The sequence below is a fragment of the Cucurbita maxima genome, unplaced genomic scaffold, assembly GCF_002738345.1.
Source record: "Cucurbita maxima cultivar Rimu unplaced genomic scaffold, Cmax_1.0 Cma_Scf00029, whole genome shotgun sequence".
In the NCBI taxonomy this organism is placed as follows: domain Eukaryota; kingdom Viridiplantae; phylum Streptophyta; class Magnoliopsida; order Cucurbitales; family Cucurbitaceae; genus Cucurbita; species Cucurbita maxima.
The window spans coordinates 1,461,117-1,480,252 of NW_019272045.1; the positions used below are offsets into that span (position 1 = coordinate 1,461,117).

Sequence of the window (19,136 nt, forward strand, 5' to 3'; positions counted from 1 at the left end):
AAAAAAAAAAAAAAAAAAAAAAAAATTGAAAATGATATATTCTCATTTTTTTTAAACTGCACAAACCACCCTTAAACTATGTTAAATTTATGATAGTAACTACATCCCACGTGATAATTACCAAATGAATTAAAATTTTCGTAATATTCAAGGACTAATTAATCAATTTAAAAGTTAAAGGGTCTGATGGTAAATAACAAATTTTGTAGGGTGTTGCATGAAATTTTTTTAACCGATTTCAAATTTATCATAGTCGTTAATTACAAATTTAATCAGTTTTGGAAGTATTTTTCAGATTAATTTCATCATGAACCACGTTTAATTTAGTTTTGAGAAAAACACATACGGTTTAAGAGTTAGATTTTCGTTTGGTCCTTATTATTTTCAAATATTGCGTTTAAGGGCTATTTTGCAAATATTTTTTGAAAATTACACACTTTTTAATTTTCTAAAATTGCATATATCACCCTCAAACTACGTTAAGTCTATTATTCAACTACATCATACGTGATAGTTACCGAATGAATTAAAAAATTTATAACAAATTTGGGGACTAATTAATCGATTTAAAAGTTAGAGGGTGTGATGGTAAATAACAAACTTTATAGGGTGTTGCATGCAATTTCTTTTAACCGGTTTCAAATTAACCATAGCAAAAAATTATTGTTAAATTACAAATTTTTTAAATTGATTTCATTGTTATATTTAGCCATGAAAAAAATACATATAGTCTATGAGCTAAATTTTCGTTTGGTCCTTATATTTTGAAATATTACATTTTTAGTCTTGACTTTTGAGTAATTTTAATTTAGTCCCTGCATTTTAAATAAAAATATAATATTGCATTATATTATAAACACGATTACCGTTGTCCAGTAACTATGGCTCGTCTTCTCGACTTTTATGCACACTGATATATTAATAGAGTCATTTTTTAATTAAAAAAACATTAAAACTATTTTTTTTTAAAGTTATAATTATTTTTTTTTCAAGTTTTAAAGTATTTATTAAAAATAGAAACTAATTAAATAAAAGCTAATTTTTAAATTAAAGGATAAAAAAAAAAATTGTTTTGGAAATTAGAATAGAAGTAGTAGTCTTAAAACGACGTCGTAAGAAGGATCTGATTTACAAGAGACGTACAGGTTTAATTTTACTTGGGTCGGAACACGCTTCCAAAATTTTGCCGCTACAAATCTTTTCGCGCGCGACAGTGTAGAACGTTGCTTCAATTTCCGATATCGGGAGGATTTCCGATCAAATCTCTCGCTATAATCCGTCATTCTTCGTTATAATCTGTACGTTGCATCGGATTGTCCGCTGGATCAGCTACTTTTTTTCAGTATGTTCTTAAATCTTTCGATGATCTCGCTAGTTACATAACATTTTACCAGCGTTTGCCTGCGTTCGTTATGTTTGATAGGAATGCTTGAGGATTCTGATTGTTTGTCAAGAAAAGAATTAGGTTTATATGTTTTTTTTTTCAAATTGTTTCAAGATTTTGTCAACAATTCGAGTTTAAAGAAACTGTCGGAAGGCTCAAAGAATGTGAATGTTATAATGATTGAACGTTAATTGTATAGCTCTGCTGATTGCACAATTTAATTATGTATTTTTTAAATTCAGTTGTAGATTGCCAATGAAATTTATATTTCTGCTGCCGAGTATTTCAGAATGAAATTTACAATTGCCGGTGGAGTTTGAGTTTGAGTTTGAGTTCTACACTGTATTTGATAAAGGGAATATGTATAAATTGTGAAACATAGCCTTTCATGCTGCAACTAGATCATACCTTATCTACAGAAAAGTAGGATTGTAGGAGTGAAATCTCGGTAAAACCTACTATGCTTCAGCGAAGCGGAAAAAGAGCTCAGTCTTTGTTGGTTCCAATGCGACAGTCTAGCATTCTGGATCACTTTTCTCTAACCAATAGGGGTAAACGAAGTAAGACTGAAGCTGAACCAGTTCTACCAATTTCCGAACCAGAAGTGTCCCATTATCCCGTGGAAGATACTCAGGAACATCGAATTTGTGACCTTCAAGCTGAATCAGATTCTTATCTGGTTGATTGGTCACAAGAACCAGATACCCTGTTGGATTGGGAGAAGAAGTTGAATAGGCTCCTGAAAAAGCATTTTGGCTATCCGTCCTTGAAAAAGTTCCAAAAGGAAGCTCTGGAAGCATGGTTAAACAACCAAGATTGTCTAGTTCTTGCTGCAACAGGATCTGGTACGACTTTGCTCGTTAGGCTCTCATTCCCCTTTTACGTGCTTGAAATGTTAGTATTGCACTGGATGGAAGATAAATCTTTTTTGCACTTTTTCATATGCTTTCAGGGAAATCTATCTGTTTTCAGCTCCCAGCCTTATTAACAGGCAAGGTGGTGGTTGTTATTTCGCCATTGATAAGCTTGATGCACGATCAATGCTTAAAACTTGCAAAGCATGGGGTTTCTGCCTGCTTTCTTGGGTCTGGGCAACCTGACAGTTCTGTGGAAAAGAAAGCAATGGGAGGGGCATATAGCATTATCTATGTTTGCCCAGAGACACTTTTAAGGTAATTTTCACATAAAAATCAATGACCAATGTTGAGGAAATATTTTTTCTTTCGCAAATGTAATGAAAGGTTAAATTTATGTTTTTGCAGATTGATTCAACCACTTCAAAAGCTAGCTGAAACTCGTGGAATTGCATTGTTTGCAATTGATGAAGTACACTGTGTTTCTAAATGGGGCCATGACTTCCGGCCAGACTACAGGTTCTCTTTTTCCTGAACTAGACAACTGGTTTATTTCCATTCCTCGTGGTTTCATCCATTTTGATCCCCTGTGGATTGTGTTTATCTTGCATCCACAAATAAGTTTTAATTGCATAATGTGTTTTGGGTCCGTTTTATTACCAACTTTTCAGTAAAAAGATTCCAAAATGATGCCCAAATTTAGAATAGTTTTCAATTTATGCCCCATTGCTTTTTAACATACAACTTTCTTAGCTTTTTTAAACTTACTATCATCATCACTTTGAAATTTCAGGCGTTTGTCTATTCTGCGAGAGAATTTCAGCTCTTCAACCCTAAAATTTTTGAGATTTGACGTGCCTTTGATGGCATTGACTGCAACTGCCACAGTTCAAGTTCGAGAAGACATTTTAAAGTCATTATGTATGTCAAAGGAAACAAAGATCATTCTAACTTCATTTTTCAGGCCAAATCTTCGCTTCTCCGTGAGTATTGCACTTCATTTTAAAAATTTTAAAATTTATCACTCATACACCAGTTCATCTATAGACCCCCCTTTAATTTTTCTCCCAAGTAGTGGAAACTTGGATTTCCCATTCAAATTTGTCCATTTATTTTCATTTAGCGATTACTATCTTACTGCTTTTTGTTTCTGCTTTGTTTAGTTTATATCACGAAATACAAACTATAATTCTTGTTCTCATTTCCAAATCCTATTTTTTTTTATTTCCTTTCTTTTCAGGTAAAACATAGTAAAACAACTTCACCATCCTCTTATAGGAAGGACTTCAGCGATCTTATAGACATGTATGCTGGAAATAGAAGATCTGGCAACAAGAAACAAACTATAATCTCTCACAAATTAGACAGTGTATTACATTGCTCAACTGACAATAGCGTACGTGAGGCATACAGAAAGTCTTCAGATGATGTGGAGGAAAGTGATGATTCTGACTCAGATAGAGATGATATAGATTCTGAAGAAGAATGTTTGCCAACCTCCTCATCAGGAAGGACAATGTCTGTTGAATACTTGGAAAACGAGGTTGATGTCTTTCAGAGTGTAGATGATTGGGATGGTACAGACATTACTGTATAAACTCTTGCAATTATACTGTATCTGAACTTTAGAAGCCTGTGACAATGAGTAATTGAGTAATGTATGCGCTTCAAAACAAACAAGAAAGGGCTTAATTTCTTACGTAGTTTTTAAATTTTTTAATAATAATAATAATTTTTTAAAATTGTGCAGTTGCATGTGGTGAGTTCTGTGGACAATTGCTTTCTGAGGACAGGGATGTCGATGCATCGTTGGAGGAGATTGATGTGCTGGGTAAAGCAGAAGAAAGACTAAAACTTTGTGGAGAGACTCTAGAACAAGGGCCAACTATTGTATATGTTCCTACTAGAAAAGAAACTTTGAGTGTCTCAAAGTTTCTTTGTCAATCTGGTGTCAAGGCGGCTGCATACAATGCATCGGTACGTTCACTATATACGGTGCCAAATTTGTGCTTATATCTGTCAAGTTTGTCGCACACTAATTTGTGACCCCCACTGTCCATTATACTTCCTGTGATACAGATATCCTTTGCATATAAAATTTATCAATTAAAAGTTTTTATGTTTTAGTTTTGTTTCTATTGTAGACTTTCATCCTTTTCATTTGAGACCATGTCAGGCTTGAAAGTGTTTTATGCGCCATCTTTCCATGAGTTAATTTTCCATGCATCGCTAGCTGTTCATTTTTATGTGTGGCATCGTACTCCATTGCCCTTAGTTCTTGCCTAGAATTTATTATGGATGAATAATATTCTCTAACGAGCTATCGAAATAAAACTAAATGTGCTTTTCTATTTCTTTCCAGCTTCCAAAATCCCATTTAAGGACGGTTCACAAGGATTTTCACGATAACAATGTTGAGGTCTGTTTAATATAGTAACTTTCTTCTTTTTTTTCCTTTTTTAATTTTCCTTCTCTACCTTTCTTTAACTCCCCAATTTTGTTTACATTTCCCCCTGTTATAGGCAAGTAAGCCGTTAGATTTCTACCTACCAATTTAAACATATGAATAGCGTTTAAGCAGAACATTTTTTCTTTCTGCTATGTGCGGGTTACAACCGTTTGTCAAAGTGATATGCAGGTTTCAGTTAGCTTCTTCTGGTACGAATGTAGTTGAGAATATAGTGTATTAACCCTTTTGTACTTTTCTCTCAAGTATTATCAGTGGTGCATGACATGGCCAACTCTGCAAAATTTAATGCACCCAATCTTGTGGGAAGAGACAGAGAGATCTTTGGATCGAGCTTCTTAGTTTTTAGCGATAAACTGATCATTTATAATGCTTCAATGTTAGCAATTACCACCAAAACTGGAGCTTATATAAATTCCTTCTTTGGATTTGACATTATTTATAATTAGTGAAGTATACACTTTTTTTAACATTTATAATTTCAAATTTTGAATAATCTTTAGCCACAGCTTGCCATCGTCCATAACTTAAAAAGTTAATTATATTAACAGTTGATTTGAGCAGCGGTCTGTTTCCCGGCTTCGCTTGCGCGATTTGCACTGATGATTGGTTTCATCAATTTTATTTTATTTTTCGAACAACTTTTTATTAAAATGAAGTTAAAATCTCAAATTTAATTTCTTAGCCTCACGACATTAATCTCATGGATTTCTTTAAACGTTTAGTACTTTATGTATCCACAAGGGTTTTTTTATTTTTATATTTTTCTAAATCTTTATTATTATTGACAGCTTCATTATTCTTCAGGTTGTAGTTGCAACAATAGCATTTGGAATGGGCATTGACAAGTCAAATGTACGGAGAATTATTCACTATGGTTGGCCTCAGGTGATAATTCAAATTACAAATTTACTAGATATAATAGATCTTTCTTAGTGCGGTCATTTTTGTGTCTAAGAAGCTAAAAACTTCTGCAATCCGTTTGTTTGTACGGATTTGTCTTAATTGTGGTCTGCTTTGCTCAATTTCTGTATGCATTTTAATGTGTCTTTTCTATTGTTTATATCAATTCCAGCTGTTACCTTCCGAGATTCTTTATAACCACTGCTTTGGTTTTCAGAGTTTGGAAGCTTATTATCAAGAAGCTGGTCGTGCTGGAAGGGATGGGAAATTGGCAGATTGTAGTAAGTTCATTAATAGTTCTTTGAAAGGACACATAGTTTTAATATTAGTTTTAATATTAAAGTAACGAATAATTGGCCTCTATTTACTGACTCAGGTTTTTGGGATTGGTAGTTCTACTATCATGGTATTAGAGTGGAAGGATTTCAAGGATCCCAAGTAAAATATATATATATATATATATATATCCTTGTACTATCCGATATCAATATTCATAGTTAATTCTCATTTATCAAAGTATAATTTGATCCCCCATGAAAAGGGACATTGAGAACAGTATAAAGTTGCATGAAAACTGTTGTGGCCTCTTAAGAATTCCATTTTTTATTACTTGTTAGTTTCATTTTAGGACTTCTTTTTAATATATTTGATTTCATCTCGCTGATAATTACAGCCCATGGCGATGGATTTTTCAAATATTGTGCTATTCGTAACTATGTAATAGTTAGAATTTAAACTATTCCATGTTAACCTGGGAAATTTTTCTACATCTCCCACATCTGTAAACAGTTCTATTTGCAAACCTGACAAGAATACCATCCCTTTTGCCAAATCGAAGAAGTGAAGAACAAACTAATCAAGCATATAGAATGCTGTCTGATTGCTTCAGGTATGTACCTCTCTTTGCAGTTTTACTTCCACCCCACAAGCGGTATTTGATCAAAGTGGTTCTACTTTTCACATTCACACAGGTATGGGATGAACACTACAAACTGTCGGGCACAGAAACTGGTGGAATACTTTGGCGAGACTTTTGATCACAAGAAGTGTCTCATGTAACATTTCTTTCAAATTTTAAGTCAGTTTCCAGTTTACTTTCTGGTTACAACTGTTCAGAGTTTGGTCCTTTATCTTGTTCTTTTAGTTACCGACAATCATAGTATGATACATTATCGTTACTAAAATAAGCCACTGTAATTTATACATCATAAAGAAATCAACTTGACCAAACTTCATTTCTTCCACACTCATTGATGGAATTTCTTTTGTAGGTGTGATGTTTGTGTGAAGGGACCTCCAAATATGCAGAATTTGAAGGAGGAAGCAAATATATTAATGCAGGTCATTGCTGCTCATCATGTAAGTATTTTGATGATATATATTTACTTTTATTAAGCCTGTTCTGTGCAGATTATAGTTTTATCCAACTCTTTTTCCCCAGCTCTACGTATGTACACAGTCCTGAAACTCACAGTTCACAATTTAACGTTTTATTTTCGTGTTCGAGAAGTTCCACACGAGATATTCGATGATTTCAAAATCTTATATTGTTTCTAAATATCATCATAATAAGCTAATGTTTAATTTCATGTACAGCAATATTTAGTTGAAGGATTGTACGATGATTTCACATACGGTAATGTCAAACAGAGATTCAGGGAGAAGCCAAATTTGAGGTTGTTTGTCAGTAAAGTAAGAGAGCAGGTGATGCTTACTCTTTTTGGATTTATGTTTGTTTGCTTAATGTTGTAACTGTTCTAGAAGATTCCAAGTTAAGACCATTTTGATTATTTACATTCCATGGGCATGCAGTCTATGAAATTCGCGGCAACTTATATGCTCTGGTGGCGAGGTCTTACAAGAATTTTGGAAGCTGAAGGTTACTTGAAAGAAGGAGATAACAGGGTATGCAATCAGCAATTATAATTAACTTAATATTTTTTTTCCTTGGAATAATTCTCGTCTTGTGCTTTAAATACTTGCATCCTTAGCATCAAACAGTTCTTACTAGATTCACTTGTTCTATACCATTAATAAACATTAAAAAATCCTCTCTTATAACTTTCATATTTATTCTATTTTAGTCCCCAAACTTCTTTAAATTTTGCGTAAAAACCCTTTTTTAGTCATAGACACATTTGTTTTCCTTTTTGTAGAGTATTTAAGATGAACAAATTTACATATAATAGGTTGTGTTGAGTAATGGTAAGTATTAGTACAAATTTTTAGATAAAATTTAGAGATTAATACAGAATTTGAAAGTTTAAGAACTAAATGAAGACATTTGAAAGTCATATGGACTATTTCATGGGCAAGTATGATTAAAACAACGAATTAAAAAAATTTGGTTAGAAAGGAATCAATAAATTTAGGGAATATCGTTAGCAGATGTAACTAAATATTTAGCATCTTTTTGGTGTCTTTTTTTTTTTTTTTTGGTAATTATTCTTTACATGATAGTTGATAGACCTCGGCCCATGCCACTAAAGTCATCTATACTTAAAGAGAAGGAAAGAAGGAAGGATTGAATGGTGTAAATTTCGTGATAGTGAGTGAGGTTGTGATTTGTTGGGGACCATTGGATTCGGATAGTTATACTTTTAGAGAGATTTGGTTAATTGTCCTTCTTTAAGGCCTTTGTGGTGAGGAGAGTATCTTTTTGCTTTTGGCTGAACTGTGGCTCTTATTTGGCATTTTGGAGAGTGTGGGGGAGGGGGGAGCTCCCGAACCTCCCTAGACGGTTCCCTCCCTCTTGCCCGCTGACTGGCCACATTGTTGAGAACAAATAGTTGATTTTGAGCCCCGACTATTTCTTATAGTTGGTAAGGCTTTTTTGGGGACTAGCCCGCTTCCCATTACTCCCTAGACGCTTCCCTCCCTCCTGCCCGCTGACTGGCCACATTACCGAGAACGAATAGTTGATTTTGAGCCACAACTATTTCTTTTAGTTGGCTAGGTTTTTTTTGGCACTAGCCCACTTCCCATTACTCAATGAAGGCTTCCCAGTGTCCAGTTCTTTCTAGAATGTGGGATCGTTTTAGATCATACTCGAGCAGTCCACTCCCAACCTTCACTCAGTCGTCAAGCTGCATCTAAACTATAGTGGCTGAAATCCGAGTTCAGGTCCCAGGCTGGCTACATCGGGGAGGGGTAGAAACAATAAATTGGGTGTATGGATTCAATTTCTTCTTGTCCTAGGGATCATCTTTCCTAGTCTTGATCTAGCCGGTCCCCTCGGAATGATCTTGAGCTACCTACTCCATCTCCTCTTCGAGTCGAGCTACTTCCTCTCAGACAAGACATCGCCAAATTACGGACATAATTTGAGCTCTATCAATAATTTCCTTTATTGATTTATTATTATTATTATTATTGGCTAATATTAATATGGACTTCTTTTCTAGTTTTTTTTTCCTACTACTCATGCACATTCTGAGCATGACTTCTTCTGCAGAACCATGTTCAGATAAAATTCCCTGAGCCAACCAAGCTGGGATTGGAGTTTCTATCCAGAAATGACCAAATATTCAATGTTTACCCTGAAGCAGACATGCTCCTCTCAATGGCCAAACCCAAATCCTACTCATCCTTCTCAGAATGGGGCAGAGGCTGGGCAGATCCTGCCATACGACGAGAACGTCTAAAACGTCGGAGACACTTCGTCGACGAGTCACGAGGGTCACGGCCACGAAAGGGCAGAAAAAGGAAATCAAGAAAACATAACTCTGAGACGAGAACCGTTCGAGGTAGATTAACTGCTAAACTCTCAGTCAAGAAGTGATAAATCAATGTTGCTGAGTAAGTTTAAAATATTCATTCTCCATGCTCAAAATCTGAAAGATGTATTTATCTTATGAATATGAATTCATGCAGAATCAAGTAAGTTTATGTTAATGTTAATCAACTTGTAAGTTTGTGTATTTGGTGATTAAATTTTGAAAATAGGTTTGTGTAGTTTTAGTTTTTAAATTTTAAAAAATGTCTAACAAAATTTTTAAGCTTTTAATCTCCGGTCCGATAAGTCTTTGAATATTTAAAATGGTTCAGACTTACTCGACACAAAAGTGAATATTTAGGGTTCTTTTAGTCATAATATTCAATTTTATATTTGATAAAATATTAGGTTGGATTTATTCAATAGTAAAATGTTAATATATAAATTATTTATTTTCAACTCGAAAATCTTTAATTTTAGTAGAGCTTCCATGTTCATTTAGATCAACCCAAATTAATTTAGAAAAATTAATTAACCACTAAACCCGTTTTTATTGGAATGAACCTTAATCGAACCATATAAATAAGGTAGGTTGATTGAGGTTAAAACATCTGTATTTTTAGGAAAAGAAAGATATAATTAAATTTGTCAAGTCTTAAGAGAATAAAATAAATAATATTAGTTTATTTATAAATTTAAACATAAGCTGACATCGACAGCGCATCTAGTGTAGTGGTATCATAGTACCCTCCCACGGTACTGACCGGGGTTCGATTCCCCGGATGCGCATTTTTTTTAATAAATAAGCCTAGTTTTTTTCCCTACCATATATTATATTAAATATTCTAGGGATAAGAGGGTTTGTGTTAGGGTTATATTAAATATTCTAGGGATAAGAGGGTTTGTGTTAGGGAGTGATATATCTTAACATCTTAGACTCAAACAATTGTGTCGAGAATGTATTGTTTTGAATCTTACGTAGTTTTCCTTGACCAATGTTGAGTTTTTTTTTTTTTTACTGTATCGTGACAATGTCACGATTATGAGTTCGCATATAAAGATACGGTTAACGTTGACGAGGTGGGTCATGGCTGTCTACCTAAGACACACATGACTATCTACTTGAGGGAGGTATGAGGTTGCACTAAAGCAACATTCGAAAATAGGAGGGCCAAGACTGTCTACCTAAGACACACATGACTATCTACCTAAGTCACACGAGTCTGAGGTCGTACTAAAGCAACGTTCGAAAATAGAAGGGTCAAGACTGTCTACCTAAGACACACGTTCAGTACTTGTACTTCCATTCAACCGTAGAAGTCAATGAATGAATGAAATTTCAAGATATCGAGTCATTGACCAACAGAATCTCAATTATAACTAAACTATTGTCCATATCCATTTAAGGCAGATATACTGAAAATTTTCATACAGTTGTGTGCATCATAACAAATCCATTTTATCCTTCTCTTTAAGTTAAACACGAGCCTCTCTAATTGTATGGATATTCAATGCATTTCTTTGTGAACACACATAAATGGGGTCCTCGAACGCTCCTCTTATTGCTTACTCAAGATGATCCGCTCATGTACGTATCCATCCTTCTCATCCTTTTGTTCCATTGATCTAATTGTATCTTAAGCTAATTTTTTTAAAAAAATTAACAATAAATTTAAATTTATATGATATTTTAGTTATTTTAGTAGAACGTATAAAACATAATTTATTTAATTTATTTGAACCAAACTCATTTTCATGGGTGTGTGATCGCACTAAATTGTTGGGCCCATGGGCCGAGTATTCAAATTGGGTCCACTAAATTGTTGGGCCTATGGGCCGAGTATTCAAATTGGGTCCACTAAATTGTTGGGCCTATGGGCCGAGTATTCAAATTGGGTCCACTAAATTGTTGGACCCATGGGCCGGGTGTTCAAATTGGACCCAATACTGTTTGCCTCCTCGTCGGCGTTAACCGGAATTTAAGGGTTCAGGCGGCGATTCGGAAAACAAGTTTCGGACAAACAACTACGGGGAATTTCCGAGCAAAAGACAACGCCAATGATCCCGCTTCTTGTTGTATTTAGTTGAATCACTCTTCAATCCTCAATCGATATCAGTTTTTTTGTTCTTTTTAATTGTTCTTTTTATGTTTTTATGTGTTATTGTTTATTGATGAATCTGATTTTTGCAGACAAAGGTTTCGAGCTCACGCAACACGCTCGGACGGATCGCTGCAATTGCTGCTGCTGGTTCTTGTTTCTGGTATGCTGGTAGCAAATTAGATTCTGGTGAGTTTTGGAGCTCTTTTAATGGCTTTCAAGATATTGATGAATGAAAATGAACACTCAGGAGAGTTTTTTTTTTTTTTTTTTTTTGCTGTATGTCTGATGAATCGATAACGTAGATGAATGTAAATTCTGTACTGGTCAATATCTTGAGAATGTTCTATTCATTGGTCTTTGTATGTTTCTTCATTGAAGGATCCTCTGTAGTGTTGTCAATTCCTGCTGCTTTGAGTGAGCCACTTTTTCTTCCATGGCAGACCGCACACGGCTTCACGATTCATCCTTCCGGTGCATTTGATCACCAGAAATTGGGTCTGTCTGTTTAGTTACTTTCTTGATTGTAGGCAAGTTTTTTTTTTTTTTACATAGATTCTGTTTCAACTGGAGGTCTTGTGTGAAATTGTAGGTCTTTCATTTTGTTCTTCAAGAGTCAGTCCTGCTCCACCATCTGGTGTGGAGAAGGAAAAGCCTGGAGATACGCAGAAGCCTTGTCCAAGATGTTTGGATAGAGATACAATTGCAAATGCTGCAGCAGATGTCGGCCCTGCTGTTGTAAATATTTCTGTTTCACATGGTATTGGCAAATATTTGTTATTTTTATTGTGATTTCTGTGAAAAAAAGTTGGTAAGGGATTGTTTTCTTAGGTATTTACGGAATTGCTACTGCTAAAAGCATGGGATCCGGAACAATTATTGACAAGGATGGTACTATTTTAACATGTGCCCATGTCGTGACGGATTTTCATGGTCCACGAGCTGCATCAAAAGGAAAGGCAAGTAGATATGTCAGCCTGTTTGTTTGCTTTCCTCCTGAGCACAACAAGAATATGTTTAGGGATCCTTTTGTTTTATTGTGATGTGTTGAAATGCTGATCTTGATAATCATATCAATTTTCTCCCCTGGTTAATACTATGTTCTTTTTATCACAATAATACAAACAATAATGAATGCGTGGAATGGTACAGGTAGAGGTTACTTTACAAGATGGTCGGACATTTGAAGGGACAGTAATGAATGCTGATTTTCACTCTGATATTGCCATTGTGAAAATCAATTCTAAAAGCCCTCTTCCCATGGCAAAGCTTGGTTCTTCAAGCAAGCTCCGACCAGGGGATTGGGTTGTAGCAATTGGGTGTCCTCTTTCGCTTCAGAATACTGTCACAGCTGGTATAGTAAGGTGGTCAATTATAGGAAGTTTCTCTGTACTTGATGTTTCCATGGAAGAGATAAGAACATATAATTCCTTCATATTTTTTATACTGAAGACATGAATGATACAAAGTCTTTTTCTCAATTACGTACTTTTAAGTGTTATCTATAGTTGTTGACTAAGAGGCACGAATACAGACATGAGACATGGTTAGATATGATATAGACATGGCGCCATGTCATACTTTTAAAAATCTAGGACTTGAAACGACAAGTATTAAACAATATTTTTTTCTAAAAGTGTCATTTTTATATATGAATTTTTTTTTGACGTCAATAAGATTATGCATTTATTTGCTTAAAAGATGAGTTTGATGTATTTCACGTATCAAGCATTACTATTTTTATCTATTTAGTATGCTCGAACAAGTGTCCTATACATGCCTAATAGATGTTCGGTCCTTATTCACTTTATACCACCCGTGTTTAACACATGCATTTGTACTAACAAACATGCAATACATGTTTAAGAAGTGTCCTTGCTTAGCATTAACTATATATTTGATTGTCTACTTTTCGTCTTTGATTCGATTCAGTTGTGTTGACCGTAAGAGTAGTGATTTGGGTCTTGGTGGAATGCGAAGGGAATATCTACAAACAGATTGTGCAATTAACGTGGTATGTATCTCATTTTTTACCCATCTCCCTTTGCAATATCGAACGCGCTTCATTGTTGTTAAAATAAATACGAAACACTGGCATTCTGTAATCAGTATTTGTCATGTAGGGAAATTCTGGGGGTCCTCTTGTTAATGTTGATGGAGAAGTTATTGGTGTAAATATTATGAAAGTGGATGATGCTGTTGGATTAAGTTTCGCTGTACCAATTGATTCAGTCTCCAAAATTACAGAGCAATTCAAGAAAAGAGGGTATTATAACACATTTAGAGACTAACATTGTTTTTTACTAGTGAATTGAATTGAATATACTCCATTCATGTGTAAAATAGATTTATTTCACCATTGTTTTTATTTTGCATTCAAGGATTGAATGAAATGGCTTTATTTTTATTTTCCAATGATGGTTATAATATAAAGTGTGATGATGCAGGAGAGTTATTCGGCCTTGGCTTGGATTGAAAATGATCGATCTCAATGAAATGATAATCGAACAACTTAAAGAAAGAGATACATCTTTTCCAGACGTTACTAAAGGGGTTCTTGTAGCTATGGTAATATTAATACCTTTTTGCATTACATTCTTCCTTTTCTATCCTTTTCTTCTTATTTTATGTATTAAATTTGGCATGAGTGAATAGAATTTAGCAAATACTTCAATAGGTAACTCCTGGATCCCCTGCTAGTCGTGCTGGGTTCCGTCCTGGTGATGTTGTCATCGAGTTCGATAAGCAACCTGTTGGCAGTATCCAAGAGGTATTTGGATCTACTTTTAGTTCTTAATTCTTACCAATGGTATTGCCAGCATTCTGTTATCTTGTGAATTCTTTGGATAGAAAAGTTCATTCTTGCTTGAATCCTAATGTTTGTAAATAAAAACCACTTCTAGAGTTCTTAGAATTGTTCTCTTAAATTTGAGCAAATACCTCAAAATTATGTGCTTAGATTCATTGGATTGCAACTATTTCGAATATTCGAGGGAAATGAACAATTATGATTAACTCCCAAGCTTGGTGATTTTTTTTATAAATTTGTTGCAATTTCCTGTTATTATATGGTGTGTAAATTTCTGTTCTCTGGAGTTCGAGTAACCTTCTCTACTATTGCGAGACTAGGGATCGTTTTTCCCCCTTAACAGGAGTCCACTCCTGTTGAGGTGGGGAAGGGGAGGGCACGGGGAGAGTTTTCTCTGTCGTCTAAATAAGTATGGGGCGGGAAATGTTGTTGTCGTTGTCGTCTTTATCACCCTAGGCAAGGATTATGTATCTGACAGTTTGAGTTTTTGGCAGATCATTGAAATTATGGGAGATAGAGTTGGGGTTCCATTGAAGGCAGTTGTGAAAAGATCACTTAATAGCACCATCACTTTGACTGTTCTTCCTGAGGAGTCCAATCCAGATATGTGATACTATACACTCACTACACAATCAATTCAATTCTTTCATATTTCCCATGATTTGGTTATGGCTTAGGCTTATAACTCGATACCTTAACCTTCTCGTGTAAAGTTGTATAGGATGTTTAAGTTTAGTTTATGAACTTTTAAGGTTGTCTATTTGGTCGTAGACGTATAATTTGCCTAAAAATAGTCGTAGGTATGGACAATTATTGATTTTTAAACTTTTTTTTTTTCATTTGAATTATTTTATTTAAGCACACAAAAAAATGTGAGAAATTTTGGAGATCGAAAAATGAAAAACGACTTCTTAGATAGAATCCTGCCAAGGGAAGTAACTGCGTTTTAGATTTATACATAGATAAAGCTTTGTGCAATGAAAAATGCAAGCGCGGTTTGGGGAGAGATTTTTTTTACTTAGTTTTAAAAAAAGTAAGTTATTTACTCTATTCGACTAGTTCCGGGTTCGAATCTCGGGCAACCCATATTAATGATAATATTGAACTAATTTAGTATATCGAAATAATATATCAAGTCTAATTTGATTTTGTAATGAATGATGAGAAAGTATTTAAAAAAAGTAATAATTTTTTTTTAATCATATGCTTATGATAAGAATTTAATTTTTTTTTAAAAAAAAGAATATTAATGTTATTTTTAAAATTCTTATTTTTTAAATTATTTTTAATATTTATCTATTTGTGGAAGAAATTAGTTAAAAATTTGTTATACACTAATTTGTCTAGATATCATAATAATAATTAAAATAGATATTTTTATTTAGATAAAATTAAAACTTTTAAATAATTCACTCAATTTATATAAATAAGTCTTATTATACGAAAAAAATTATTAAAAGAAGTAGATTTGATGTGACTTATAATTTTATATTTTATATTTTAGCTCTCAAATGAATCAAATAAATATAAGAAAAAAATAATTATAGTAAAATTGAAAAGAACAAATGAATTGGTTGAATGAATTTTTAGTGATGTTGGTATGTAACTCTCGAAAATGTCTTCGTAGAAATTTTTTATAATACCGTCCTTCATTTAGATATTTACGATCTCAACCGTTCTAAACAGGATGAAAGTTTCACATCGGCTAATTTAGAAAATGATCATGCGTTTATAATCAAGGAACACTATCTCCATTGCCATGAACCTTTTTGGGAAACCTCAAAGCAAAGCTAAGAAAACTTATATTCAAAGTGGACAATATTATACTATTATGGAGAGTCGTGTTTAACTAACAAACATGTTATATAAATATGATCGTTTTTCTATCTAAACAAATGGAGAGTTCAATTTTAATGATCCCAAGCAGACAGTGGAGCAACTATGCTGTTACCGTCACACTCCCAGCAGTGGCAATGTATGTCCGGCTAAAGTAACACGAAAAATACACAAAACCACGACAGCCGCCAGATGACGAAAGCAACCACGATGAACATTAATTTTCATCCATCACATTCTTGTTGCCATCAAAAAGATTCTTCAACGGAACCAAAGCTTCCGCAATGTGTTCGTCTCCTCCGAAAATTCGTTTTCGCCTCAGTTGAATCCTCAGAGTTAGGGCATTTTCCTGCAGCTTCGATTCCTTCAAATAAAACTTCATCGGCCAATTCCACACTAGATTTTCACCGAAGTACTTCGCAAGTGGCGTTTCTTGGTTGGCCAGAGAGGCTCTGGTGATGGAAACCGCCGCATAGACTTTGGATTTGTGGAAGAAATTGACGAAACTTAGAACTCCTTCGATTCATTCGACACAGGTGACGTTTACCTTGAATGCTCTGTAATCGTGATTTTTTTTTTATAATTAGAGAGAAATTGAGAAAAGTGAATTTTGAAGATTTTAATTTTTAAATTTAGGTTGTTTTGAAATTGTGTTGGTATCTTTTAATTTATCATTATATTTTATATTTTATATTTTATCTTTAAACTTTTTATTATATAATTTAAGGTAGGTAACTCATTAACTCATTAAATCTAATTTAGGCTATGTTTAATTATTAAAATTATAAAAATATTTATTTTTTGATATAAATTATATATATAAAGTTTTATTGTTAAAAATTTAGATAATTTGATTCTGTTAAAGATTTAGAATTTTATTTTTAAACATATTTTTTTGGTAGGAAATTAACTATTTAAATAAATATTTTTTAGTAGCCAATTGAAAATTAATAAATATTGCATATAAAAAGTTCAACTATTTTTTTTTAAAATTTGTTTTATTTTTGTATAGATAGCTATTATTTTCGATAATTATTAATTTATTAATTAAAAAAACTAACTGAATTTAGAAATCGAGTTAACTTTATCCACCAATATTAATATATAATATTGTCACTGTGAACATAAATTCTCATGACTTTGCTTTAAACTCTCCACAGTTGTATGATATTGTAAGTAAAAAAAACGCCTCACACCATGATTATTTTCTAAATTAGCAGATGTGGGACTTTCATCCGAACACCTCCTCTCGAACAAAGTGCGACTTCCCTTAATTCAGTCTTGACTCATTTTCTACAATCATATGATATTGTTAGAAAAAACGCCTCACACGATGGTTATTCCCTAAATTAGCCGATGTGAAACTTTCGTCCAACACCAGTCCAACACCTCCCCTCGAACAAAGTACGGCTCCCCTTAACTGAGGCGACTCCTTTTCTTTTGTAGTTTTAGTCATTTTTTACTATGCATTCAAGGAACCTCAACTCTTTTTTTTTTTTCTTTTATTTAACATTTGAGGATTTTATTGACATGTTTAAGTTTAAGACATGACTCTGATACCATGTTACTTGAACATGACTCTCCACAATTGTATGATATTGTCCACTTTAAGCATATACTCTCGTGACTTTGCTTTGGACTTCCCAAAAACGCCTCACACTAACTAACGAGAGAGTATTCTTTACTCATAAAGGCAGGATCATTTCTAAATTTAGAAGGAGGAGAAGAGAAGGAGACTTAGAAATGGAAGCTATCATCAAAACAAAAAGTGAGAATCTAAACAACTAATGATCATTTCTAACAGAAAAACACTCCTAATTTATTATAATAGGTTCCTTAATCATAAGCTTGAAGAAAATGAAGAGAAGAGGAGAAGAAGAAGCAGAGTATTAGAAATCAAAGCCATCGCCAAAACCAGCATCAGCCGAATCACCTATATCTGAAATCATATCACCGATCAACAAACCTCCAACCAGACCAGCTCCAGCTCCCAAAGCCATGCCGCCGATACCGCTCTTCTGCGGCTTATGTTGTTGTTGAACCGGCGGATATCCGTATCCTGACTGCGGCGGGTAACCGCCGTACGCATATCCAGCCTGTGGAGCTGGTGGATATCCGTACCCTTGCGGTGGAGGAGGTGGATATCCGTACCCTTGCGGTGGAGGCGGATACGCATAAGCGGTCCCTGCTGGAGGCGGATAAGCACCTCCGGCCGGATATCCAGAACTAGATGCAGCATAACCTTGGGGATATGCCGCTACTGCCTCGCCGGTTTTCATCACCGGCGGAGGCGGCGGTGCCTGAACAGTGTATTTTTCCCCAAATTTATACGAAAATTCGACGTTACCTTTTTCCTTTCCGCTCGCGGTCCTGACGCCAAAACTGACCGTTCTCTCGGAGTTTCCTTCATCTCCTTTGGCACATTCATCGAGCAATTGCTTAATCGGAACAATAACCTTCCCGATCTTCTTATCACCTAAACTCCGTTCGGAAACGAGTTTGATCTTCAAATTGAGCCGATTACTCTGTGCAGCAGCCTCATCGATTGTGAACTTCATAGCAAAATTCCAGTGAGGATCCGAGCCTCCGTCATTAGCCACGGGAGTCTTCTGCTTCAATTTCCCGCGCGGATCACCAGAGATCGAAACGACGGCGTAGACATCCATCGTTGAGAAGAGATTGACATTCTTTAGGCCTTTGGCATTCTTGATGTTGATATCTAACGATCTACACTCCATGGGATGAAGAATCAGAAGAAGAAGAAGAAGAAGAAGAATTCAATCGAATTCAAAGGAAATCAAAAGCAATTTTCAGGATTCAGAGATGTTCTGAAGACGAAATGAAATCGAAACTTGAAGCTTATGAGTGAATCGATCGAACCGTTCGATTATATTTATAGGGATTTAGGGGTAAAGAAATTCCTAACAAATAAGTTCGGAATTTCTTTTACGTAAATTCTAAGCCTCTCTTTTATTGGGATTCCGATTCCGATTCCAATTCCTTTATTTATTTTTCTTTTATTAAAAAAAAAAAAAAAAAAAAAAAAAAAAAAAAAAAAAAAAAAAAAAA

General features: G+C 34.3%; 3 protein-coding genes and 1 non-coding gene across 8 annotated transcripts; 3 read left to right on the forward strand and 1 right to left on the reverse strand.

Annotated features, from left to right (window-relative positions):
- The first annotated feature begins 1,160 nt into the window (after nt 1-1,160).
- On the forward strand, nt 1,161-9,522 carry LOC111465434 (ATP-dependent DNA helicase Q-like SIM). Of its 4 annotated transcripts, none has more exons than XM_023109809.1 (17): nt 1,161-1,342; nt 1,627-2,229; nt 2,337-2,556; nt 2,647-2,757; nt 3,032-3,221; nt 3,479-3,815; nt 3,989-4,215; nt 4,601-4,657; nt 5,513-5,593; nt 5,826-5,889; nt 6,398-6,497; nt 6,580-6,663; nt 6,880-6,967; nt 7,205-7,312; nt 7,421-7,513; nt 9,063-9,410; nt 9,493-9,522. In XM_023109809.1, exons 2-16 carry the CDS (start codon nt 1,845-1,847, stop codon nt 9,387-9,389), a joined length of 2,472 nt encoding a protein of 823 aa, XP_022965577.1. In that variant the 5' UTR covers nt 1,161-1,342; nt 1,627-1,844; the 3' UTR covers nt 9,390-9,410; nt 9,493-9,522. The 4 variants fall into 4 exon arrangements, with proteins under 4 accessions (XP_022965577.1, XP_022965579.1, XP_022965578.1 ...); XM_023109811.1 differs by having other exon boundaries at nt 1,674-2,229; XM_023109810.1 differs by having other exon boundaries at nt 1,161-1,298.
- A 519-nt stretch (nt 9,523-10,041) lies between these two features.
- TRNAG-CCC lies at nt 10,042-10,112 on the forward strand. Its single transcript has one exon. It is a non-coding gene; the product is annotated as a tRNA-Gly (tRNA).
- A 1,189-nt stretch (nt 10,113-11,301) lies between these two features.
- LOC111465556 (putative protease Do-like 14) lies at nt 11,302-15,031 on the forward strand. 2 transcript variants are annotated; one of them, XM_023109994.1, is made up of 11 exons: nt 11,302-11,399; nt 11,515-11,611; nt 11,804-11,920; nt 12,015-12,182; nt 12,254-12,381; nt 12,575-12,786; nt 13,355-13,436; nt 13,546-13,688; nt 13,870-13,990; nt 14,100-14,192; nt 14,726-15,031. In XM_023109994.1, exons 1-11 carry the CDS (start codon nt 11,382-11,384, stop codon nt 14,840-14,842), a joined length of 1,296 nt encoding a protein of 431 aa, XP_022965762.1. In that variant the 5' UTR covers nt 11,302-11,381; the 3' UTR covers nt 14,843-15,031. The 2 variants fall into 2 exon arrangements, with proteins under 2 accessions (XP_022965762.1, XP_022965763.1); XM_023109995.1 differs by having other exon boundaries at nt 11,302-11,396.
- A 2,773-nt stretch (nt 15,032-17,804) lies between these two features.
- On the reverse strand, nt 17,805-18,943 carry LOC111465631 (protein SRC2-like). The gene has a single exon (XM_023110110.1). The coding sequence runs from the start codon at nt 18,803-18,805 to the stop codon at nt 17,957-17,959; it is 849 nt and encodes a 282-aa protein (XP_022965878.1). The 5' UTR covers nt 18,806-18,943; the 3' UTR covers nt 17,805-17,956.
- Between the last annotated feature and the right edge of the window lie 193 nt (nt 18,944-19,136).

Coding starts and splice junctions, on each gene's coding strand:
- LOC111465434 (XM_023109809.1), top strand. CDS start 1,845: ATGCTTCAGCGAAGCGGAAAAAGAGCTCAGTCTTTGTTGGTTCCAATG. Junction 6,664..6,879: donor GATCACAAGAAGTGTCTCAT/GTAACATTTCTT, acceptor TTTCTTTTGTAG/GTGTGATGTTTGTGTGAAGG. Junction 7,514..9,062: donor TGAAAGAAGGAGATAACAGG/GTATGCAATCAG, acceptor CTTCTTCTGCAG/AACCATGTTCAGATAAAATT.
- LOC111465556 (XM_023109994.1), top strand. Junction 12,787..13,354: donor GTCACAGCTGGTATAGTAAG/GTGGTCAATTAT, acceptor GATTCGATTCAG/TTGTGTTGACCGTAAGAGTA. Junction 13,689..13,869: donor GAGCAATTCAAGAAAAGAGG/GTATTATAACAC, acceptor GTGATGATGCAG/GAGAGTTATTCGGCCTTGGC.
- LOC111465631 (XM_023110110.1), bottom strand. CDS start 18,805: ATGGAGTGTAGATCGTTAGATATCAACATCAAGAATGCCAAAGGCCTA.